Below are 25,312 nucleotides of genomic sequence, written 5' to 3' on the forward strand. Positions count from 1 at the left end.
TTTTATGAGATAACATGCTTATTGAGACTAGTTTGAATTATTACCATTTTTCCTATAACCTGTGTTCTTATAGAATATTTGATGGATGACGATATGATATTTATAACATGTTTAGAACACCTCTTTATAGTATAGATGATGGATGACTTTATAATATGAAGTTGCTTTTCAATATATATATGTTCAATGGTTTTGTACTTACCTAGTGGTCCTTATTCCGTTACGGGACGAAGGGATAGATTCCGGTCCATCTCGGACGACGGTTATGGTGTTGGCATAGGGCCTGAAGTGTTTTTCCTCTGGCTATTAGCACATCGACAGGGAGCCGGCATGAGACCTGGAGTGTATTTTCCTCTGACTGTCTGCTCAGAGACGGGGAGCCGGAATGGGGCCTGGGGGTTATCGGACGTTCACTAGTGATTATTATATATATAAGTTATGATTTGAGACATTGTACAACATGCTAGGTTTCGAAAAATCTATGTTTATGATGATATATATGTGTTTTCATAAAACCTGGGAGTTAGCACGTTGATAACTGTTTTATTATATATATATCAACTTGGTCCACTCATGTTTGTTTTGTGCCCCCTTCAGGACTAAGAAACGAGGCATACAAGGGTTCAATGCACTTCCGTATTGGTATCTTCGAGTCCTCTCGATGTAGGACCCATTCTTCTATTCATTCAATTTTATATTATTTCTTTTAGTGTTCTAGTTAGTTGTGTACTCTAAACACGTTCGTTAAATGCATATTCATTATTTTTTTTTAAAATATTTATAAGCCTTATCTACCGCTTATTTTCAGCATTTGCACTCAATAAATGGTTTTCGTCACCCTCGGGTGTCGGCTAGCACGTGCCTATTCTGGTATTCGGGGAATATCGGGATCGGGACGTGTCAAAGAGAGGCAGGGAAGAGGTATACCTTCAAGAGTAGAGTAACATGGGAGACCAGAGAGAAAATTGGGAAGAGATAACAGTAGAGGCAGGGAGAGAAAAAGGAAAAGAAAAAAGAAAAGACACGACAGCCAACCCTAGTCGAAGCTAGGGCTGAAGCCACCAGAAAAACCCAAGATTGAAGAGCTTACAGGCAGTGAGAAATACTCTCAGAGAAGAGAGAAAGAACTCTCACCAAGGAGAGAATTAAAGCACGTGACTTTTGTTATGTACCGTTTGTTTGGATTGAAAAAAACCTCGTTTTCCCTTTTTTTGATAGAGCAGCTCTCGTGATGCTCCAACCCAATGACCGACATGTCAAATCCATTCATGAAAAATGCTAGTTGTGATATACTGGGAATAAGAGAGAATTGCTAGCTAGCATGACAATAAATGATGAAACGATAGTTGGCCCATCAGGTATATATTCTTACTTTATGCTCTTCTCTATAAATCCGTTGTCGTCCAGCGGTTAGGATATCTGGCTTTCACCCAGGAGACCCGGGTTCGATTCCCGGCAACGGAACTTTTTTCTTTAACAAACCTTTTGGCTTCTCGGTGAATCTGCCTCCTATTAAACAGAAACTAAAAGGCCAATTTTCGTGATCGTGTGGTTTAGATGTCATTTTTAATGTAATTTTTGTAGTGAAAAAGTTATTAATTACATACTTGTGATGAATTTCTTTGGCAATTGAGGTTCAAATTGTAAATACAGGAATTAAAAGGCTAATTTCGTGATCGATGTGGTTAGACATCATTTTTAACTTGTGATGAACTCCATTGGTAATTGAGATACAAATTATAAATTTTGTTACTCGTTGATCACAATATGCACGTGAGTCTCACAACAATCGTTTAGACGAATATCTATCTTACTGCATAACAAAAAACACAAGGAAGATATATTTGAAGAAGAAAGATAATCATCATCATCATCATGTGATAAGGGATTTCAATCTCTCAACAATCATGTCTAGTGCCAAGGGGGCTGCCGTATCCAACAGCATAGTCGACTTCGTCAACGACGCAATCGCCGTTAAAATCATTTACAACTTGAGATGTTTTTGAAAACCATAGCAATAAACAGTCACTTGGAATTATAAGTTTCTTGTCTCCAATACCTGATCATTCTTCTTTTATAAGTAGAGGTCTATCCATATTGTCCTCATTCTCAACCACTTACTTAACAATCTCATGTATAATACTCCAACGAAGGCTCCATCACGTGGTAATTAAACAGATATAATACAAGAATTACAGCAACCTTGCCCACCCATTGAGCAAACGAGATATAATCCACCCTCTGGAGTGGCAATGAGATCCAAAATGAGATTTTTTGGAGTATTACAGACCGCTGATCGCACAACAGCAAGTGTGATATATCCGGTATTCCCTAATGCAAAAGATTCCGTGGCTAGTGCACAGCCTAGTGCAGGAACCAGGTATGCTGTGTTGAGTTTGATTCGTGGGGCGCCTGTGGCTATTGGAGTACTTGTTTGGATTCTGGCATGACGACTATAAACCATTGAGGCTCAGGTATATTAGACGGTAGACTAACAGACACTTGAATATTTGAACTGTAATTGCTAGAGCGCTTATCACAGAGGTTTAATTAACAAATTTTTCACCACAAAGGTTACGTTAAAAAAGTCCAAGAAAAAAATTTGGCCATATTAAAAATAAGATTGCATTTTTTTTTATTTCAGTTCTTGTAGTAGTTAAGGCGGGATCTATCATCTATTGCAATTGAAGTTGTCTCTTCCCTCCAATCTTTCCATACCTGCACGATTTGTGAATGTACAGATATAAATTGTTCATACTTCCCCTAGCATTCAATTGCAGTATAATAGTCTATCACTTTTCATTCCCTCCACGATGGAAAGAGCTATTTTTCGTCCACGTTATTGTTTCCGCTACTAACACACCAAAGCTGTAGATACATTAATGTTGGAGTTTATTCAACGAAATCCAACTTAAGTGTGGTTGATCACAGTCGTCACTCGAACCTGAGGTTAGGGTTTAAACTCATAATGCATTATGGATTCGTTGATCTGGTTAGTCTTTATTAGGTGTCTTGGATTGCAAGTAAAGTCTACAGAGATTCTTTCTGCAAAAAAAAGTCTAAGGAGATTCTCAATTCTATACGGATATGATTCCTTACTTGTAGGCTATCTATTTGAGTTAAACAAAAAAAAGTGTGGGGGCTTCATGGTTTTTAAGTGTCTTCGGACTTTGTTTCATCTTGTTTTCACTTGTTCATAAATCATGCAGGCATGGAAAACTTGGAGGGAAGGGACAACTTCAAATTTTATGGATCCAACCTTGAGGACTGACTCAAATATTGAAGCAATGAGATGCATTATTCAGGTTGGATTGTTATGTTTGCAACACAATAAAACTGATAGGCCACATGATTTCAGTTATTCTCATGCTTAGTAGCAACTCCATCACTCTTCCGGTACCTTCGGAACCAACATTTTTTCCTAGTAGATCGAATATGCCCGCAACCATAGGATCAAATATTTCATCCTCAGTAAATGAGGTTTCAATTACGGAACTAGCTCCACACTCGCACACATGCTCTGTAGAAAACCAATTTGGTTTCAACCAATTGTTTTGATTGATTGATTCAATAAGGTTTACAACTCATACTTATATACACGAGTATGTGCTAAACTAGGTAATTACATGTTGACTTATAAAAGTAGAAACCACATAATACAAAAATACTTCCCATATATGTACTATAGGACCAAATCCTCATCCTTGATTCTCACAATCTTTAACACTCCCCCTCAAATTGGAGTGTATGTTGATTACACTCAACTTGCTAATTCAAACTGGGAGATACTTAGTGCTTTGGTGAATAAATCTGCCAATTGTTGTAGAGTTCGTACATGGGCAGTTTTGACAACACCTTCTTGTATCTTTTCTTGAACCAAATGACAATTGATTTCGATATGTTTCGTCCTCTCATGGAACACGGGGTTAGATGCAATATGAAGTGCAGCTTGATTATCACAAAACAAAGTAACTGGTTGTGAATGATCAACATGGAGATCATTAAGCACATACCTCAACCAAGTTATCTCACAACATGTAGATGTCATAGCTCTATATTTTGCCTCCGCTGTTGATCTTGCTACTGTGGTTTGCTTCTTTATCCTTCAAGATATAAGTGAGTCTCCAAGCATGATGCAATAGCCCGAGACTGGCCTTCTTGTATCTTTGCATTTTGCCAAATCAAAGTCGCAATATGCTCTTAATTGAAGCGAGCTTGTGGAGTAAAACATGATGCCTTGCCCCGGTGTCCCCTTTATGTACCTCAAAACTTGATGTGCTGCATCTAAGTGAGGTAGTCTGGGCTTATCCATAAATTGACTCAAAATGTGGATAGAATAAACAAGGTCTGGTCACGTTATTGTCAAGTAAATTAGACGACCAACAAGTCTTCTATATGTGGATAGGTCTTCCAGCAACTCACCATCTGTCTGCGTGAGTGCCAAGTTTTGATCCATAGGAAAACGAGCTGGTCTTGCTCTAAGAAAACCAGTGTCCTCCAATATATCTAAGGCATACTTTCGTTGTGACAATGATATGCCCTGGGATGACCTTGCAACTTCGATGCCCAGATAATACTTCAACTTTCCTAGATCCTTGAGTTTGAATTTGCTAGCCAAAAATTCTTTTGTCTTAACAATAAACGACAAATCATTACCTGCCAATATCACATCATCCACATATACTAGGATAGTAGTAAGACTTGTGCCTTTGGATTGGACGAACAAAGAATAGTCCGCATTAGATTGCCGGTAACTCGCGGCCTTGAGCGTAGAAGAAAGCTTAAGGAACCATTGTCTCGAAGCCTATTTAAGTCCATAAAGAGATTTCTGAAGTTTGCATACTCATGTCTCCCCCTTTCGTCCATATCTTGATAGGAGTTGCATGTAAACATCTTCAAGTAAGTCGCCATGGAGGAAGCCGTTATTAACATCAAGTTGGTACAAATGCCAACCCCAAGCTGTGGTAACAACAAGTAATAACCGAACCGTGACCAACTTAGCAACGGGAGCAAAGGTTTCTTCGTAATCAAGACCTTCGACTTGTGTATACCCCTTGGTGACCAAGAGTGCCTTGTAGTGTTCCATAGAACCATCTAGATTAAGTTTGATTTTGTAGACCCATTTGCATCCAATGGGATTATTCTCGGGAGGGAGATGTTGGAGAGTCCATGTGTTATTGGCTTGAAGAACATGAATCTCATCTCTCATGGCTTGGCACCATTTAGGATCCTGAATAGCCTACAAGTAACTTTGTGGTTCTTTGGCAATGGAAAGAGAGGTGGTAAAGGCACGGTGAGTGGGAGATAAATGATCATATGATAAGGATTGAGATAGAGGGTGAGAAGTATTACCTTTATGTGATCCAACGTTAAAAGTCGATGATTGAGGGGGACGAGAAGGCAACTTGACATCGACAATGAATTGTTGTAGGTATGAAGGTGGTCTAGTGGTTCGGGTGGAGGCATGATTGGATGGTTGTGTCAGCATAGGTAGTGCATTGTCGAGACCAGGAAGAGGTGAAAAAGAGTTATTGGTATTTGGCGAGGCAAGTGGGGGCATTGACGGTATTGTCGGTAATTGGAAAGGTATCGTTGTGTTCTTCTATGGTGGTGGTTGTGAGTGGATCAGTTAACAGATCAAAAGAGGGATCAACCATGATACGTAGTTGTTGGAATGGTGATTGTGTGTTTGGATCAAAGTATGGTGCGGAAGATTGGATGAAAGGGAATGTATTTTCACGAAAGAACATATCACAGGAGACAAAAGTTTTTCGTGTGTTGAGATCATAAACTTTGTATCTTTTCTTGCCATAGGGGTAACCAATAAATATACATGGTATGGATTGAGCATCAAATTTAGATGGATGGTGTACGTTCGTGGATGCAAAACATAGGTAGCCAAAAACTTTCAAATGGGAATATTTAGGTGGCTTGTGAAACAAAAGTTCATAAGGTGTTTTATCATGCAAGACTGGGGTGGGTGTACAGTTTATGAGATAGGCTGTTGTGAGGATGGCTTCACCCCATAAATTGGTAGGCAAATTCGCTTGAATGAGCAGTGGCCTGGCAATGTTGAGGAGGTGACGGTGTTTGCACTTAGCCACCCCATTTTGTTTTGGGGGGGGGGGGGGGGCAACACATGTTGTTTCATGAAAAATGCCATTTGTCGAGTAGAATTCAGTGAGGTTAAATTCTAGGCCATTGTCACTCCTAATTGTCTTCACTTTATGAGAAAATTGATTTTCAACAAGATTGATAAAACTGGTCAAATAATGACGTGTGTCAGATTTGTGCTTCATTAAGTAAATCCAAGTGCAATGAGTGTAATCATCAATGATTGTGAGGAAATATTATGCGCCAGTGAGTGAAGCAACACGAAACACCCCCCCCCCCCAAAAAAAAATATCCATTTGGAGTAGTTCAAAAGGCATAATAGTTGAAATTTCACTTAATGGAAACTGAGATCTTGTTTGTTTGGCTAAAGGACACACAAAACAATTATTGGAAACACAAGAACTAATGTCATTATTAGGAAGTGAAGTATGTCGAAGGGATTGGTCAGAGAGGTGCCCTAGGCGTTGATGCCAAAGGTGTGGTGATGTTTTCTTGACAACATGATAGGTTGATGAGGTTGTTTTTCTATTGATGTCGTCCAAAAAATATAAGCCTTCTCGTTTAGTTTCCGTCCCAATCATTTTCCTCGAATGAAGAGCCTGAATCACACAAAAATAACTTAGAAAAATGGTGATACACAATGACTGATATGCAAGTTTACTGATGGAAATTAGGTTGAGTTGGAATGTTGGGATGCAAAGAACATCATGTAAGACAAAATCTGTGGAAAATTTCATGGTTCCTATGTGTCACAGTGGTATAAGAACCATCTGGCAGTTTTATTGTCTTATTTCTAATAGACACAAAAGAGGCCAACAAGGTATGTGAGGAGATCATTCATAGAGGAAAGAAAATGCTTTACCTGAGAGATCATTCATAGAGGAATTTTTACCAATGTTGTTCACCTTAGCTTTGTTGTTGTTGAGCATGGTCATGATTTGATTGCATTGGTTAGGCGTGAAGGGAAAAGAGCTTGTCAATTCTTGCCTTTCAAGGTTACTTGAAACATTGTTACCTCTTGATCGCTCCTGTTTAGAATGACCCATTTGTTGTTCTGGATCGACCCTCTTAAGTTCTCGACAATAATCCATTGCATGACCCTTCCAGCCACAATAATCACACTTTAAATGAGCTCGACAATCCTCAGTGGTGTGATTGCTTTTGTTGTAGTGAGCACACTTCATATATGCACTCTTCTTGCTAGAGTCTGGTCCTTTTGTGGCAAAGGCAACAGCCTCTTGAACCGGTGCCTTTCCGGTAGTGGTGTTGTGCTACTTCTCATGTCGTAGCACAAGGGAATATACCTTGGTGACGGGGGAAAGTGGATCCATCAATAGAATCTGATCCTTCACTACACTGAATGTTTCATTAAGTCCCATGAGAAACTTAATGGCCTTTTGATTTTGCTGAAATGCCAACACATGTTGCAAAGTGTTGTAGTCGCAATCTGGTAGGCTGATCACAACATCTCTCTCATCCCACAACGCCTTGAGTTTGGTGAAATAGGAACTTACAGTTATTGTTCCTTGAATGCAATCGTGAATTGCACTCTCAATATGGTACAACCACATATTGTTCGTTTGGGCAAAACGTTCTTTCAAGTCTTCCCAAACTTGGCACGCAAGGTCATAATAAATGACACTCGATTGAAGTTCTAATGATATTGAGTTCACCAACCATGTTTTAACCAAGTCGTTGCATCGATCCCATTGATGTAAGTCTGCTACATCGACCTTCTGTTTTGGTTTCTTGAAGGTTCCATCAACGAAGTTTGTTTTTGGCCTTCAATGCATCCATCATCGCCCTGCTCCATGTGTTGTAGTTATCTGGAGTGAGCGGCTGAGAAACGAGCATCATCCTCAGCTGATCATAATGATGCAAGTAATAAGAATGGTTAACATCATATGTGGTTGCCTCGGTTGAACCAGAGGGCTTGAGTTTGTCATTGTTCTCTGCCATGGTGAGCGGCTAGGGTTTTGATATTTTCTTCGGTCCCAAGATTATCTCTTTGGTACCATGTAGAAAACCAATTTGGTTTCAACCAATTGTTTTGATTGATTGATTCAATAAGGTTTACAACTCATACTTATATACACGAGTATATGCTAAACTAGGTAATTACATGTTGACTTATAAAAGTAGAAACCAAATAATACAGAAATACTTCCCATATATGTACTATAGGACCAAATCCTCATCCCTGATTCTCACAATCTTTAACATGCTCAATTAGTACTTGAGCAGGATAAATGATCCCAAAGTGCATTTTTGGTAGTCATTCAATTGAAAAAGATGATAACGAGAGTCGAACTCTTTCACTTAGAGAAAATTATGAACTCACGAGCTCGACGTGGCGGCAACATAACTATACGGAGAAGAGGAAGTGACAGTTTGTACTATATGATGACACTGAATTAAGACATAGTATTTCTGTCATGGTCTTCTGGAAAATATGTTCGAATGAAATGTTATTATGCTCCAGTGTATTTTACACACAAAAATATTTGGTCGTCAGAGTTTGAATCTTGACCTACGACCTAACAGCCGAAAAATCCCTTGTAGTGAATGCGCATACAAAAACCATTTGAGGTCGTAGGCAAAATAGCTGACCCCTTGAGAGCCACCTCTGATTCCTAATTATTTTTCTCTTTTTCGTGTTTTTGTTTTTTTCTTCCAAAAGACTTCCAAAATTTGTACTGCATGTACTGCTACACAATATTGTACTGCGAAGTTTCCAATTTAGATCCAACAAGAAGAAGAATCCAACACATAATTAAAATGACTAAAATGCCTAGAAATAATTTGGTGATCTTCATTGATTCTGTATTTGGTTATACATATGGTGCATATACATGATGTATCAAAGTGCAAATCTACATAGCAAAGCAGTTGCCACCTTTTCTAACAACCATTTGAACCGCCGGAGCATCCTTAGAAAAACCGACGGTTTCCCATCTTCTTCGAGCAGACGGCCTTGGAAGATTCTCCGGCACGATGGTCTCCAGTGAGTTAGGGCTCCACTGTGGGCACATTCTTTTTTCACTCCATTTTGCGACCCTCTGGTCACTTGATGTTGCTATTTCCAACGGCAAAGGCATAACTTTAGCAATGGCCTCATGGGTTTGGTTACTTACTACGCTGCCCATTTCGAATCCGATCATGATGCAACTCATGCCTACAACACATCGTTTAGCCCATGATCCATGATCATTTTTGTTCCTACACGCAAATATTTGACATGATTAAACACCAAATGACCTCCTCATGCATAAATAACTTTCAATTGGTCATACAAATACGAGGCATGAGATTGGGGTTTGATTGCACATACCATGCAGGTACTTGATTTTGCTTTGAGGGCAAAGAAGGGCTTGAACCATGGTTTTGATTTGAAGGTGGCGGATTGAGGCAGCAGTTGAAGTTTGTAACAGTCATCTCTCTCTCTCTCTCTCTCTATGTCCTCTCTCTCTCTTTTCTCTATTCCTTCTGAATTTTAACAATGAAAGAAGGAGAAGGAGCATGTATATATCGAAAGAGGAAGGTGGGTTTTGGTTAAACGAGATGGAGTAATTGGTAGTACCAGACAAATACCTCAAAGTGACCCTCCACGTGGGGTTGGACCCTCTATCACAAACCAATAGTTGCTTGCCGTCTATTTCTACCACGATTTTTCTCTTGGAGACGCGTGTGGGATTGAGTTTCCTGTTCATCAGTTAGAGAGAGAATATACATATTGTCATACTCTTTTTCTGCAGATACACCCAAAAGAATCAACTAACTACTCATGCAAAGCCTCTCACTTTCAGCAGAAGCTGCCGACAATTAAGCCAGCGTACTCGGTAAACAAAGATCTAACATTTGAAACATTGAATTAGCGAGTACTAGGAAGCATCCAAAAAGTCTCATCGGAAGAGTCATTGGTATTTGGTTGGAGAGCTGAGTGCTCTACCTTATTTTGACTTTGGACCAATTACAGCAAATGCTACCAATTTATTTTCACTATCATATGACCCCAAATTTGTTTAATCTTTTCATCATTCATATTGTTAAAACAATCAACAAATTATACTAGTATTTTTATGTCTGCAAAAAAATCATGTCAAAAGCAAGGAGCTTCTGGCTAAAATAAACTTCAAGATAATGAATTCTAGTTTTTTTAATTTGGTCCTTGAAAGTTGATTTTTGCGAGATAAGTTTTTAGTCATCAGTGCATCTTTTGCTCCAATTAGATTTGCTTATAGGGGCTTGTGTGTTTATGTTCGTGTCTTACGATGAAGATGGTGTAGCCTCTTCTAATGCAATTAGTAACTTCGCAGGTGGTTTTGTGCATAGTCTCTATTGTAATGGTCACTATTTACTTCTTTTGCAGTTCCTCTTTAAAGGGGACGCTTTCAAAGAATGTTGTCTTACTAGTTTTCTTGATTAGTAATGCTAGGGTGACTAAATATGTGGACTAAATTTTGTAAACTAAATGACATAAAAGTTGATGATTGAGTTATTACTTAAATATTGATTAACGTACTTATTTTTTATTAATAACATATCATTTAGTCTATAAATTTAATCTACATAACATTACTGATTAATTGTCAAATGGGTATTGTTATTGGTACTCGAAAAATCATATTTTACACTCCAAACTTTATATATTTGGAAATAAAAATACACTTATAAAGAGTGTAGAATAAAAATTTTAAAGTGCCAATAACACTTCTCTTGTCAAATTAAAGTTTGTCAAATTCACGTGCTTATTTTGTTGTTTGTCGTGCTTGCCAGCCAACATATTTACCAACAATTGATAACTAAAAGTGGCGAAGTTGACCTTAATTTTTACTTTTCAAGTACTTGAAAGCTCAAGGTAGGTATAACCACCTAAGGGTGGATTAGTAGTGATGAATTTGAGACTCGTATTTCATACGATACGTCTTATATCTGATTTTTTATACTGATGAATTGTACAATGATGACTAGTGAAAGGTTAAAATGCATCTGTGAATTTTTTTTGCTCTAAAAAATATAGACTGCCGTGTCAAAACTACTGAAAGATCCCCTTTGTAAAGGACAATAAAAATGCTCAAGGTAGGTACACAGAATCTCACCAAAAATTAGGTAGTTATTAATAGGACGCCATGAATTCAACATCCTGACACATTAGTCCTTACCTTGCTGTTAATATTTCTTCACTTCTTTAATTAAATTACTTTAGATATTTATTTCTCAAAAATATCTAATTTTTCGAAAATGACCAAAGCGTGTGACTTTATCAAGCCCCAAAGTCAACAAAACGCAGTTGTTGCTCCGTGTACGACGCCGTTTCACCTCCCCCTAAGAAACCGACCAGTTAGATCTCAGCATTCAGCAGAAACCAGTGTCTTCGTGTAGATCGCCCAAAATCTCTCACAGTGCATCGCTTTCACTGCGATTTCGTCACTCTCTAAAGCCCTAATTCCCTCTCTTTCTCTAAAACCCTGTTCTTGTACTTACTTCCCAGAAAACAAAAATTCCATCCTTTTCAATGCCTGCACTTGCAAAACCCTAAATCCCCAAATCCAATTGTGAAACCAAATTGAATCCCTTTTCGTTTCCGAAAGGGCAATTCTCATTGGATTCGACTGATTTGTCATCCCTTCAATAATCCCAAATCATTTCTCAACCAAAAACCCTTTTTTTTTTTTTTTTTTTTTTTAAATTCAGCACAGACCCAGATTGCCATTTCAGCTAAAGCCCCAATCTTTCAGCAGAACAAAGTCAGTGACCGACTCAGTGAGTCGCATTCTGAGAAAATTTTCCGAATTTTGGAGACTTGAATTTTGGTGGGTTGGTGGGGGCAGAGGATGTTGATGGTTGAGAACTATGGAGGGAAGTAAAGTGGAGAATGGAAGCTCAAGCGAGGGTCGGCCTCCGAACCCTCTTTCGACCGCTGCGGCCTACTGGCAGTGTGGCTTTAGCCCCGCCGATGGCGTTCCAGTGCCGTGCAAGAAATCACTCGTTCGACACCCGTCTCTTGTATGTTTCATTCATTCCTCTGCTTCTGCATTTTTTCCATTTGGGTTTCTTAGATGATCAGTGATTAATTGTATGTTTAAGCTGTTAATTATGTAGAAATGGCTTCTAGAATTTTGATTAATTAAGCTTACTTGCTATGAGTAGTTCTGTTTTTCGGAGTATTGAAGATCTGTTTTCGTAGCGATTAAATTGTCGAATATAAATTCTCTGGTCTTGGTGCAATTGTTGAATGTGTGAATGGGATTTTGCAGATGAAGACGAAAACAAAAGAGATCAAAGTTGAGCCGGGAGTTCAAGCAGAGGACTTTGAATCTAATTTCATTCCAATTGTCCGCTCCGGAGCATGGGCTGACATTGGGTCTCGTCCAAACATGGAAGATGTGTATGTCTGCGTGGACAATTTTATTGACGATTATGGGCTCAAGGATCATACCGATGGCCCAAGCGCCTTCTATGGGGTATTTATCGTCTTTCCACATGTTCTTACGAGTTTCCTAACACATTGTGCAATAACATTCTACTCTGAATTGTTTAGTTTTCATTTGTTGACTATATGCCTCAGTTCTTTAGAGGTAGATTTTTGTGGTGGTTGTTGATATTAAAACATATATTTGGAACAATAACTATATGTGTTGCACTTGCTAGCTAATATATCCTTAGAATTTCCTAATTGAACATTCCTACCGTATTGGTTGCTCAGGTGTTTGATGGACATGGAGGAAAGCATGCGGCTGATTTTGCTTCATCCCATCTGCCGAAGTTCATTTTGGAGAATGAAGACTTCCCTACAGATATTGAACGGGTTGTCACTTCAGCATTTCTGCATACTGACACTGCCTTTGAGGAAGCTTGCACCTTGGATGCCAAACTTGCTTCTGGTACCACTGCATTGACAGCTCTTCTCATTGGAAGGTTGGATTTTTTTTTTTCGTTTTCTCTACCTTGGAACTATTGATGCATGTATCATGACTGTTCAGACAGCCGACCCCGCTTAGTGGGATAAGGCTTGGTGGTGGTTGTTTGTTGTTTGTTTCCCTTTTTTTTTCCTTGAATGAATTGTTGTCTTGTTTCAATGTAGATCAATGACACTAAAAGCATAATTGGGTTGTTACCCTAAATTGTAATTGTTGGTCTACTGCCTTCTGAAGCAAGCTCGGACTTAATTAGAGTACTTGGAAAGTTTAGGCTGCCTAGTAATATTCTGTTGAGATTAGTTTCTTCTTATGGGTGTGGGTAACTATGATCCAGTTGACCTGTTTAGTGTTTACCTAAGGTCAAGCATACGTGTATAGTTGATTTATTGTGGTTCGATCTGTGTCTTCTCTGGTTAACCCGTTTATGTATGTCCTGAAATATTACAGATGTACCATGAGATGTGTGTCATTGATTAGTCATATGTTGATCTTAGTTTCTATTGCTAGGTTGTTGGTGGTTGCAAATGCTGGAGATTGTCGAGCAGTGCTGTGCCGCCGTGGAAAAGCAATTGAAATGTCAAGAGATCACAAACCAATTTGCAGCAAAGAGAAGCAACGGATCGAGGCATCTGGAGGACAAGTGTATGATGGTTACCTTAATGGGCAACTTAACGTTGCTCGTGCCTTGGGAGACTGGCATATGGAAGGGATGAAGGCCAGGGAGGGTGGGCCACTCAGTGCAGAGCCGGAACTTATGACCGCAAAGTTGACAGAGGAGGACGAATTCCTTATCATTGGTTGTGATGGGATCTGGGATGTGTTCAGGAGTCAAAATGCTGTGGATTTTGCTCGTCGGAGGCTTCAGGAGCACAATGACCCAGCCGCGTGTAGCAAGGATTTGGTTGATGAGGCTTTGAAGAGGAAGAGCGGGGACAACTTAGCTGCTGTCGTCGTCTGCTTCCAACCACAGCCTCCACCTAATTTGATTGCCCCTCGCTCAAGAGTGCAGAGGAGTTTTTCGGCTGAAGGTTTGAGGGAGTTGCAGAGCTTCTTGGATGACTTGAAAACTTGAGATAATGTCGAATGCTTTACCCTTTTTCCCCTCTACATCATGTGTTTGTCTAATTGAAATTTTCCATTGTAGTTTTACTGAGATTTTCGAGTTCCAACTGTAATATATGCGGCGGCCAAGTCGGTAACCTAATTTGTTGTCCCTGTATAACTCTGATTTAACTCGTGTAGACAGTCCTTGATATGATTTTAAATAGTTGATGGAATTTACAGTGGAAGTAGTTGTTCATGACTTACCATCATTATTCTAATGGGCGCCCACTTTCGAACGACATGATGATTGGTTATCTTGCGTTTATATTGTTGCTTGTAAGCCTTTTTGAGAACAACTTAAATGGCATGCGGTGTACTCGCGCAAATGAAGCTAGGGCATACGGACAAAAACTTTCACATGTTTTTATTTAATTGCCACAGGAGGCCATTGTCGTGTAAGTTTTTCTCTTTGTTAAGCTGATTACATGTTTTTTGGAAATGCACCTATATAGTGGTAGAAATCGCTTTTGAAACCGTTTGGCCGAAAAAAGTTTTTGGGTTCTAAAAGCGCTTTGTAGTACAATCAAGCACTTACTAGGTGCTTCTTAAAGGACTTCCAAGTGCTTTGATTTTTTCAAATTTTTAATTGTTTGAGACATGAGGAATTTACCAAGTGGAAGTGTTTCCTATAAAAGCATTCTCAAATGGGATCTTACTATGTTAGTTTTCTCCTACGTGAGGGATAGACAAAACCAAGCCTCCCATTATATGCACAAAATAAAATGGGAGTTGTTACCACAGTGTAATAAAATCATCGTGTACTCTTCTACGTATTTTTTCTTTTTTTTATTTATTTATAAATTCAACAACCCAATAATATTTTTGAATAACAATGCTGCATGAATGGTACTCGGAGTGACGAACGCTCTCTGCTTGCTATCATCTGAAAAGAATCATAGGTATTTATTTGCATAACATTCTCAATTTTTTTTGGAATTACATGTTCTAATCGCATAATACTAAGAGCCACTTTTAGGCTTAATTGAATTAATAGTCCTTGTGGTGATATGGTAGTTGGAAGATAGCACCTGTGAAAAAAGGGTAGTCGGAAGATGGTTCCGGTGGTTTATTGGATTCATATCTTACATTTTTAACTGGAGAATAATTAATTTAAATATGCCTTGACTGAGAAGGCAGAGATGAACCTTAAACAGCACAAAAATTCAAACTCCACCCCCACAAACTCCTTTTCTATACCCAAACTAACTCCTTAAGTAGTCTTCCATAAGCAGGCACAGCTGGTTCACCCAAATTAAATGTGTCTTTTATGTCGACAAAAGTGTGAAGCAACCCTAAACCCTAAACCCAAGGACGTTAATTCCAGTCACCCATTAATTTGTAGGACATGTTCGTGGACTCTGAGCAAAACTAAAAATCATTTAGTCCTTCAATTTATTCACATATACATGTATAAGGTTTGTTTTCATCTCTTCTGGAAGTTCAATGCCTTGATTGACAAGGCAAAGATGAATCCGAAGAGCACTGAAATCCCAACATGGACAATTGCAACAACACCTAGAAAGCCTTCTCTGTAGCCAAAATAATCCTTTATAAAATCTTCAACAGTTTCACCCGAATCAAGCGTATCCTTGATGCCTCCAAATTGTGAAGTAAGCAATCCGTACAAAGTCCACGACACCGGACACACCCAGTAGAACCATCTCCACCATATCGGAATTCTCTGTGCCACAAAAACCAACATATTGAGTCATGGTACGATATGTTCAATCAAATGAACAAGAATATGCAAAGTGATCATTTACAATGTGTTAAGGCGTTACTTACTGTTCTTGGAATGACGAATCCGGAAAAAACATTCCATAAGGGGTAGACGGCTGAGGAAGCTACAGCAGCAATGGTTGTGTTGGGAGTAATGCCCACAGTCATCATACCATACAATGTGTAGTATAAGAAGGTGAAGTACATGAAGAAGAGATACCAAAGGAACTTGCTGACCGTCCAATCGAATCCGATCATGGTGTATACTATAAGCCCATAGATGATAGTTTGGAACAAAGTATATGGAAGCTCAATGATTATCTACAATAAAAGTTGGAATTAGTGTTGGATGATTAGAGATTGGAAAGTATCATCTGCCCTCCAGAAGGGATTTGCAGTTCCCTTCTCTCCTCCAGCACTACTCCCTTTATTTCTAGCCCTTTGGATTGAATAAATCAAACGAGATTCAAGGGACAGAAACAAGGGGAGGAGTACATAAGTAGAAAAACGGAAGTTTGGAAATCACTAGGCGAAAAGCAAGCTTCGCCAAACTTGGTAACATACCTGTCCCAAGGCATATGGAAAAGCTGAGTACATTCCAGCAGCCCTTTCTCTGTAAAATACTATCCTTTCAATACCTACAACTGGCTGCACTGTTGAGGCATTTTGTACCCCAATGAAGAGAACAGCAGAATACATAGAACCCATTGCATTAAGAACATCTTGTTGGTTATTCCTGCATTTCGCAAGAATTTCCCCCGTTTCGTCACATACCTTACATATATAGAAATATCTCGAAAGTAATTAACACTATCTGTGTACCTTTTGGAGCCAAGACCCCAGAATATTGTCCCAAATACTAAAGCCATCATAGCAGTGTACAAAAGTCTCACTGCACTGTATGACGGGTTTCGCCAGTAAGACCAATGCTGTTTCCATAGGCAAGCTATACACTGGTTGAAGAACGACTGAGAATACTGTGTAGAAAAGTGCAAATCTCTTGAATTTGGTGGTGGAGTACTTAGTTCCTTGATCAAGACCTTATTGCTCCTAAACATTCGACACACGGTATTTGTAACTTGAACGTACGTGTAGCAAAAAAACATGATCGTTTGGCTTTCCATGAATTCAATTTCAATTCGTCACCCTTCAGTGTTTAATAATACACTAGAAGCTGATAAATAAAAGTTCAAACTTATACGGAAATCCTACCTGTATAGTTCCGAGTTCTTATATATGTCACTGAAACTAACCCCGAGAGCCTCTTCTTGTCCTGCAGAAGTAACCTCCAACATCCAAGTTGCAGGATTGTGACTGTCCCGTAATTTAGATACTCCACTAATTCCCTTGATGAAATAAAACTTTTTTATGTTAGCAGTTGAGCAGAACATTTTCAGATGGTATAGTTACTGAGTATGTATTAAGCCTAACCTCAAAATAGTTGATCAAGTCGGAAGATTGGTGGCCTAAAGGCCCAACATATATTTCCTCGCCTCCTCGTTTCAAAAGAAACAGCTGCAATGTGGGATAGTGAATTTCTCAGTTCTTTTTACACCAAGCAACATACTCAACTTGTATAATCCTAAGCATAAAAAGGTATCTAACCTCATCGAAAGCATCAAATATGTCAATGCTTGGCTGGTGAATGGTGCAGACTACAGTTCGCCCAGTGTCCACCGTATTCCTCACTGTTCTCATTACAATTGCTGCTGCCCTGGCATCAAGGCCAGAGGTTGGCTCATCCATAAATATTATGGAGGGGTTGGCAACAAGCTCTACTGCAATTGTTAGCCTTTTACGCTGCTCAGTTGAAAGACCATTCACTCCGGGCAATCCAACAAGTGCTTCCTTTATTGAGGTCAGTTCCACAAGCTCCATAACTTCCTCAATGAACATCTACAACCAATAAGCAAATTTATGGTTAATGATTTGACTTGATAGAAAGAAAATGAATGAAAATTATGTGCAACCTAGCTTTTGGTTGACATTGATTATATCATCTGTCTCAAGCCCCAATAAGAAAAACATAGTTTGAAAGTATACCTTTCTGGTTGGGGAATCAACCTCTGGTGGTAACCGGAGCCATGCTGAATAAACCAAAGCCTCATAAACCGTGACATGAGGAGAGTGTATATCTGTTTGTTCACAATATCCGGATATGCGAGCAAATGTTTCTTGATTTTTTGGATATCCAGATATGTTGATGTTTCCCTCGATATATCCACCTGTTTTCCTTCCGGCCAAGACATCCATTAGAGTAGTCTTTCCTGCGCCACTAACACCCATTAGGGCTGTTAGGACACCAGGCCGAAAGGCACCACTCACACCCTTCAGAAGTTCTAGTCGATTCTCAGTTATGCCTTCAGCTTTCATTTCCTGCAAGAATGCATAGCAAGTATGTAAATGCATTCCACACTAGAAGAAACGAGCAAGCACTTCAATAAATATGCCCCTCATCATCAGCAACCTTTACAAAAACAGAAAAGATACCTGTGGCATGTCAACTGCATATCTGATTTCATTAAATGTAATTGAGAGGGGTTCAAAAGGAAGAACCATTCCTCGCTTCCTGGTACAATTGGCAGACATATTCTCTTGACTTTCATTTCTTGTCAATGAAAGCTCGGTGGTGTCTCCAGTTTTCTTGGCAAGTTTCTTTGCCAAGGCTTCTTTGGACATTACTGCCTGAGGCTTGTCAATGGCTACAGGAAATTTAGTGTGATTGTTAGAACATTTCCAATGATGAGAAGAAAAATGTCAAAGTTGGTACTTACGATCAAGATACTGAAGTGCCAAGGTGAAAAGGAAGTTGAATAAAAGAATAAATCCAAGTAAAGCTACTACTCCAAGCCAGTACCAGCGCGCTTCTGGTAGTACCCCTCGAGACTTCAGGACCAGAACTCCTAATGGTTCTGTGGAGTTGGCAGGAACCTATAATCCAAATGTTGTACACACGTACATTTTAGCTAACATTTTTCTTTGTTAATTTTTTTTCTCATGTACTAACCCTTCATCTCAGTAAAAAAATGATGCTCACATGTCTCCAACTTTTTCCAAGAAATTCGTTGATGGCCAAGGCATTCATTCCATATGTCATCGGTGAGAGCCAATACCCCCACAACAACCATTTCTTCATATTGTCTGGTAACAAAAGGGGCATTTTTTACCATCAAATCTAAAAGAAGTTAACAAAAAATAAATGATAACGATGCATCTGTATAAATGATTCACCTCGAGATAAGATAAAGCCACCTAGAACGAAAACAAAAACTAAAGCAGCAGACCCAAATGTGTTTGCAACAATTGGGCTCCTGCCTATTGCCGCTATCAATCGGAACAGTCCATTTGCCATCTGGCTAATACACAGCAGTGAAAGGAACTGTTTGAAGAACCTGATATTACAAACTTTCATCAGTTCCATAACAAATGGTTTCGAGGCCAAAATTTTAAAACTAATTTCTACTATGTTGTGTTTTTCACCTTCCAATGCTCGGATCATAGCCTATAACGTAGTAAGTAACGGTCACCCAAATAGAAACCTCCACAATGGTCAAAGGGATCCTTATCAGACAATTCGGTAAAGCATATGCCCAAGCAGGAAAGAACAGAAGATCCCTTTGCTTGAAATACACAGGAAGTCTCATTACAGTCATAGCAAGTTCTGAGTACCCATTGAACATAATGATCATCATTGTGAAAAACAAAGATCCCATGTAAATGCCACCATCTTCCACACTACCTCGGTGCATCTCAGTACGTAAGAATAATGTCATTGTTACCAAAGCCATTAAACTAAACTGAAACCAAAATCAAAACCAGAGTTCAAATTAGCTGATTGCAGGTTGACAATCCAAATTTTCACTTGGCATTTATAGAATTACGAACAATTTTTTTTAAAAGCGATATGATAAGTCATATTTTGAATTCCAGCTGTTCTTCTAAAGCAATACGAGAATTCACGTTGTGATTTTTAGGCTTAAGTCTAAAGTGAATGTCCAACACATGCTCATACTCTACTTACCTGGATCATTTTGAAAATGTAGATAAACGAATTCCTCTTCATAAGTAAAATTTGTCTAGACATACAAGCTTTGTAAAGTTCCTTCTTGCTAACTCCATACTTCTTAGTTGTTAAAGATGCAGGGTTGCCTTTAGACTTGTCAAACGGAATGGCAAGCTCATCGCCAAGTTCTCTACCGATGTGAAATGACTGCAATGCTTCAGCAAATTCATCGGAAGTTACAAAGCTATAAGGCTTCTCTTTCTGAGCCCAGTATTGCTCTTGATCTTTCCTTGATGTCACCTATAATAAACACAACAAAAAATAAAAGTTGTAATTATCAAGTCTGATCTTCCTGCAGAAATTAAATAAGTAAATGAGAAGATATGTCATAGTACGACTAACTTACTTCTTGTAGGAAATCAGCAACTCCTTTCCTCTCTGGACATTTGAATCCCATGTGTTCAAAGAATTCAAGCACATTCTCACGAGGGCCTTGATACACAATGTGGCCATCTGAGAGGAGAATTATGTCATCAAAGAGATCATAAGTTTCTGGTGCTGGCTGCAAGAGAGAGATTAGAGCAGTTCCATTGAGGATGTGGATGGATTGTCTGAGTGAATTTACTATGTGATATGTAGTCGAACTGTCCAAGCCGGTAGATATTTCATCCATGAAAAGTGCTTTTGCTGGTCCAACCAGCATCTCCCCTGCAGTTTCAGGATTTAGAAATTGGTAGGGACGAATTTGTGGTCTCTTCTAGAACTACAAACCTACCTGTGGTGAGTCTCTTTCTTTGTCCACCAGAGATACCTCGTCTCATGTGATCCCCTACCATGGTGTCAGCACAAATGTCGAGCCCCAGAACCTGCAAAACTTGATTAGCAAAAACAGAAGGAATACAGTAAAGAGACCACATTTTTATGACCGTATGATGCAACCAGTCGATTTGTACTTCTTACATCGTGCGGTCATTGAGTGGTAAAAGAAACGCGGTCCTTCTAGCTAATAATTTTTTCACAATGCATTAATGTAGAAGAATGGTGGGTACCTTGATGATGTAATCTGTAACTACATTGGTTTCCTGTCCTTCCAGTGCTGCTGCCTGTAAAATACAAGCAACACCGGAAAATAAATTTTCCTTTTAAAAATAGGTGCGTAATTGCTGATATAAATGAATTATAAGGAGAAACATTTACAAGGAAAGTAGTAAAATTTTCTTTCCTCCAGTACTCTTCCGTTTCTCATACCTTCATGTAAACATCAAGATCAGGATCCGGCTTAATGTTTTCGGCCTTCTCTCTCCTTGATAATTCTACCAGCACTTCTGAAAGTGTTTCCAACGCAAATGAACTTTGATTTTCATGAAATATACTTCAAACTAATCAATAAGTTAGACATGTAAAATTTCACTGTATTTTAACTGACCATAACGTGGCCCGACCCCTTGACATCTTGCTGAAAAAGCCATCGTTTCTCTCACTGTCAATTCCGGTATGTGTAGATCATGTTGACTAATATAAGCTGATGTTCTCTCTGGTATAAACTCTTCCATCCCATGTCCGTTGTATGTAACTCTCCCCGAAAGCTACAAGTTATTACAAACAATTACGTGAAGCCATAACACAAAAGTTAACGCTATACAGTAAGTTGATTAGATAGAAGTAAATGTAATATGCTTACTTTTAGATCTTTACCAAGTTTTCCGGCCAGTGCCAATAGTAATGTGGTCTTTCCAGAGCCCGGTGGGCCTAAAAGCAGTGTCATTCTGCGCAAATTAGACCATAAATTTGAGAACTACCGTAAGTTAAATATTTGCATCAGTAATATTGCCTAATTAATTACCTTTTTGGCTTGATAATTCCACTAACATCATTGAGGATTGGTAATTGTTGCTTTCGACTTGGAAGAATATGGAGATAATTCAACAACAACTTCAGAGAGGAAAAAAAAAAAAAAAAATGTGATGCACAAGAGAAAGTTGAATTGCTACGTACAAAATCAAACCGCACAAATTTGTAAATAAAAAAACGAATATAAATGTTTGATTCAAAAGTTGAATTACCTCTAACATATTAATGGAGAAGTTGAACATTGTAGGCAATGCCCTACCGCCAACATAAGCCTCTGCTTCAACATTTAAATGCTCGAACCGGACTTCAGTTGTCGGATATTCAAGTCCAACTCTGAGTGTAAATTTTGGAAAACAGAGAAAACCAGCTCCAAATAAGTTATGAGTTTCTTCTAGGGCCATTCAGCAAGGGTCCCAGGTGCAACCGCCCACAGGGGTCCCCAAAAAAATTTAAATGTAATATCGACACACCAGTTCAAGAAATACTAAATGACGAACTATTTTTCCAATCATACCGAACACAAAATGATCTCTATACGCTCCACCAATATCATCGATATTGTTCCAACTTAATCATTTATTATAAGGTGTTTAACACAAAAAGGTCTCGGTGTTATTAGTTGTGGGATCTCCCATGTTTTATTTGTAAATTATTTTGCATGGGACAGATGTAAGATCATATTCTCCAACACAAAATTATCAACCAATTCATGAACAAGTTAATGAAAAAGAAAAAGTCAAATGCAGATGTAAGTTAAACCAGTTGGTCGGTATTTAACCCTTACTATCAGTTCAAATGATTTTCTCTATAAACTGTAAGTTATTGTAGTTTAGAATATTTTCTTCTAAAAAAAAGTGAGAAAAAGTCGAATTGATATACCTGTTCATGCGATCCTTGAGCTTCAACAAGAACTTCTCATTATCTTCCTCTGCAATCTTCACCAGTCTCTCCAACAAGTTCTTCCTTTCTAGTAATCCCAGATTCGTCACATCAATCTCTCTAGCTTTGCCCTCCTCTTCCGCAAGCAGACCTCGCCGCGTGCGTAAATACGTAGGCAGTCTCTCGATGGCAGCCCATGTCAGAGACTCTTCATCATCTTCTTCGTGACGAGAAGACATGGAGAAAACTTCCATGGAAGTGTTTCTCCACATGTCAAAGCTGCTACGTCCACTCCCAGGATTGCTCATTGTCCCTTCACTTCAACTACTGCACTAATTTCTTATCATATAAAATCAAATTCCAAACACAACCCACCAAGCTTTCCCACACTTACATGCAAAATAAAATTGTATTTCGTGGACTTCAGAGCTGAATAGCTGAGATATTAATTGAAATGGCTTTCAGGGTTTATGAACGGACACAGAGATGACCAAACGCATGTGTCATACCAGCTATCTCTTTCCCTTGGGTGGGTATGGGAGTTTGATACATAATATTTATACGAACTTCAAACTAGAAGTGAGACTTTGGACTTGTATTTTATTCTTTTATAATGCAACGATATAATTATTATAAAAATAAAATAAAATAAAATAAAAGGTGGCAGAATAATTTACTTTATCAAACTCGTTATACATGAGAGATTTGAAACTTTGAACTTAATATTTCTCATTTATAAGTTAAGAAGAATATAACTAGATCGTAGCACTAACTGATACAGATTATACTTGAAGCATGTATATACAAATAATAGTGCAACATTTCCTAATAAAAAAAAATAAAAAAAAAACTTTAGTCTTAAAAAGAAAAAAGGAAAAACGTTAGTCTTATGCTTATACCAATTTGATACGTAATTTACATTTTACCATGTGTGAAATTTTTGTCACACTATCTTTTGGTGTTTAACTATTCATTGCATCTTGTAATTTATATTGTTTTCCGATATAAGAATCTTGTATTCTTTAAGAATACTCTGATTTACAGTTAAGAGATATAGCAGAACATTGTGATTTGCAAGCAAGGACAGTAGAGTAAGAAGCCTTGTTTCTTTAATTAGCGTGCATATTGAACGATCCAAGAACTCAAAATTATGTGCCACCGATTGCACAGATTTAAGTAATAGAGTTTACGATCAAAACGAAAAGAAACAGCCCCAGATCAGATCTGCAGGAGTTTCCTTACACAGCAAACAAAAAACAATGATCATTTGCTTAATTAATTAAGAGGTGAAACTACAGGATTGTTTATTGAATCAAACATGCTAATTCCAAGACTTATCATCCTCACCGTCTCCTGTTATTATGCAATTAATGAACAAATTGATTTGATGAAATAATTCTTTCAACGTGGTATGAATCTGTTGCTTAATATCCCAGCTAGCTAGATTTGATCAATTTCTAAAATGATGAGGAGTGAGACTCTGAGAGTTCCATTATAAATGTAATCTTTCAACAAAATAGCACAAGCACGATTAATCGGTATATTTTCTTTTCTTTTCTTTTTTTTTTCCAATTAACTATGTCATCACTTAGCACCAGCTACAATGTCATCCCCTTGTTAATAAGGTCATCTCTAATCACGAAGGCTAAACGTAGCTCTCTAAAAATTAATATATAAAGATGACGTTAAAGATAAAAAATTTCATCCCCAACCATGAGGGCTATATTTTATTACTTTTTTAGATCAAACTTAGCCTGCCATGAGACTACATGCCAAACTTAGTCTGATTCTTTTAGGTTGATTTCCTTTACCCTTTGGTTAGAGACAGATTTTATCAATTTTATTACTAAATATGGCATCTAGCTCTTCATTGGAGATGACCCATCCGGGAGATTCTTTGTGGTGCTTGCTTGCTGGTGGGGCTTCCATGATAAAATGCTTTCAGAACGTGATGATGCGAGGCCAGATCAAAATCAGTGAAACACTAATCCTATGTGATAGAAAAAAGAATGTACAATTTCCAGTGCAAATTTCTTACATTTTCTCTTACACTACATGTAATTTTGCTACGAAAACTAATAATTTCAGCCATAAATTAATTCCTTCTATCTCAATATTTTGCCAGCTTTTGCAAATATTTAAGCAATCATCCATGTCCGTTGGCATTGGAACTTGAAACATACACATCGTTGTGAAGAAATTTTTAGTTGTAACAGATAATACAAACGGTACACCACGTGTTTTAAGGAAATTTTTCCAAGTACCTATCACACATGCTGACTTGGAATTCCTCACTAATAAGCATCTGACACCTATCCTTCTACTTCTTAAGTTACACTAAAATACCCATTTTACCCTTATGTTCATTTCACTAAATAATTAAATAATTAAAAAAAAAATTGAAGTTGTAGGGTGAGCTCCAGTGCTTTCCTGCAAATCGAAAGTACCCATTTCCCCATCGCCCATCGCCCATCCCCATCCCCCATCCCCCATCCCTCCACGGCTCCACCGGTCCACCCATCCTGCCCTTCCGCATCACCTCTCTCCCTATCTCTTTCTTTCTCTCTCTCTTCCCCTTTTTATATCTTCTCTTTCCTGCTCCAGAGTAAGAACAAAAAAGATGTCAGCGAACTCCGGCTGGTAGATCGAGATTGACGACAGCAGATCTGAGTTGGAGTCGCCGCCGACAATCTCTGGGTTCCATTTAGAGGTAAGAGCGGAA

At 38.5% G+C, this 25,312-nt stretch overlaps 2 protein-coding genes, 1 long non-coding RNA gene and 1 other non-coding gene across 4 annotated transcripts; 2 read left to right on the top strand and 2 right to left on the bottom strand.

The window, feature by feature from the left end:
* Positions 1 to 1,392: 1,392 nt before the first annotated feature.
* TRNAE-UUC (transfer RNA glutamic acid (anticodon UUC)) lies at positions 1,393 to 1,464 on the top strand. The gene has a single exon. It is a non-coding gene; the product is annotated as a tRNA-Glu (tRNA).
* Positions 1,465 to 8,906: 7,442 nt separating this feature from the next.
* LOC137719901 (uncharacterized) lies at positions 8,907 to 9,650 on the bottom strand. The gene is made up of 2 exons (XR_011066469.1): positions 9,446 to 9,650; positions 8,907 to 9,333 (listed from the first exon to the last, which is right to left on the bottom strand). It is a non-coding gene; the product is annotated as an uncharacterized lncRNA (long non-coding RNA).
* Positions 9,651 to 11,480: 1,830 nt separating this feature from the next.
* On the top strand, positions 11,481 to 14,292 carry LOC137712736 (probable protein phosphatase 2C 22). Its single transcript, XM_068451886.1, has 4 exons — positions 11,481 to 12,120; positions 12,372 to 12,578; positions 12,821 to 13,032; positions 13,542 to 14,292. The coding sequence occupies exons 1-4, from the start codon at positions 11,968 to 11,970 to the stop codon at positions 14,104 to 14,106; spliced, it is 1,137 nt and encodes a 378-aa protein (XP_068307987.1). The 5' UTR covers positions 11,481 to 11,967; the 3' UTR covers positions 14,107 to 14,292.
* Positions 14,293 to 15,561: 1,269 nt separating this feature from the next.
* On the bottom strand, positions 15,562 to 24,083 carry LOC137746617 (pleiotropic drug resistance protein 1-like). The gene is made up of 24 exons (XM_068486628.1): positions 24,070 to 24,083; positions 22,591 to 22,881; positions 21,924 to 22,044; positions 21,704 to 21,792; positions 21,542 to 21,626; positions 21,287 to 21,446; positions 21,109 to 21,185; positions 20,910 to 20,963; positions 20,636 to 20,726; positions 20,267 to 20,568; positions 19,879 to 20,160; positions 19,338 to 19,654; positions 19,089 to 19,249; positions 18,895 to 18,998; positions 18,632 to 18,788; positions 18,348 to 18,559; positions 17,901 to 18,233; positions 17,463 to 17,753; positions 17,289 to 17,372; positions 17,070 to 17,203; positions 16,680 to 16,907; positions 16,422 to 16,593; positions 15,924 to 16,178; positions 15,562 to 15,819 (listed from the first exon to the last, which is right to left on the bottom strand). Exons 1-24 carry the CDS (start codon positions 24,081 to 24,083, stop codon positions 15,562 to 15,564), a joined length of 4,272 nt encoding a protein of 1,423 aa, XP_068342729.1.
* Positions 24,084 to 25,312: the final 1,229 nt, after the last annotated feature.

The sequence above is a fragment of the Pyrus communis genome, chromosome 1 (genome assembly GCF_963583255.1).
Source record: "Pyrus communis chromosome 1, drPyrComm1.1, whole genome shotgun sequence".
Lineage (NCBI taxonomy): Eukaryota > Viridiplantae > Streptophyta > Magnoliopsida > Rosales > Rosaceae > Pyrus > Pyrus communis.

What these genes read in the sequence shown, in the direction of transcription:
- LOC137712736 (XM_068451886.1), top strand. Translation starts at nt 11,968, where the DNA reads ATGGAGGGAAGTAAAGTGGAGAATGGAAGCTCAAGCGAGGGTCGGCCT. An exon ending in TCGTTCGACACCCGTCTCTT is followed by an intron (nt 12,121 to 12,371) that starts GTATGTTTCATT and finishes GGGATTTTGCAG; the next exon opens with ATGAAGACGAAAACAAAAGA. An exon ending in ACAGCTCTTCTCATTGGAAG is followed by an intron (nt 13,033 to 13,541) that starts GTTGGATTTTTT and finishes TTCTATTGCTAG; the next exon opens with GTTGTTGGTGGTTGCAAATG.
- LOC137746617 (XM_068486628.1), bottom strand. An exon ending in ACATTTTCAAAATGATCCAG is followed by an intron (nt 19,655 to 19,878) that starts GTAAGTAGAGTA and finishes TTTTGGTTTCAG; the next exon opens with TTTAGTTTAATGGCTTTGGT. An exon ending in TATGATCCGAGCATTGGAAG is followed by an intron (nt 19,250 to 19,337) that starts GTGAAAAACACA and finishes TTGTAATATCAG; the next exon opens with GTTCTTCAAACAGTTCCTTT.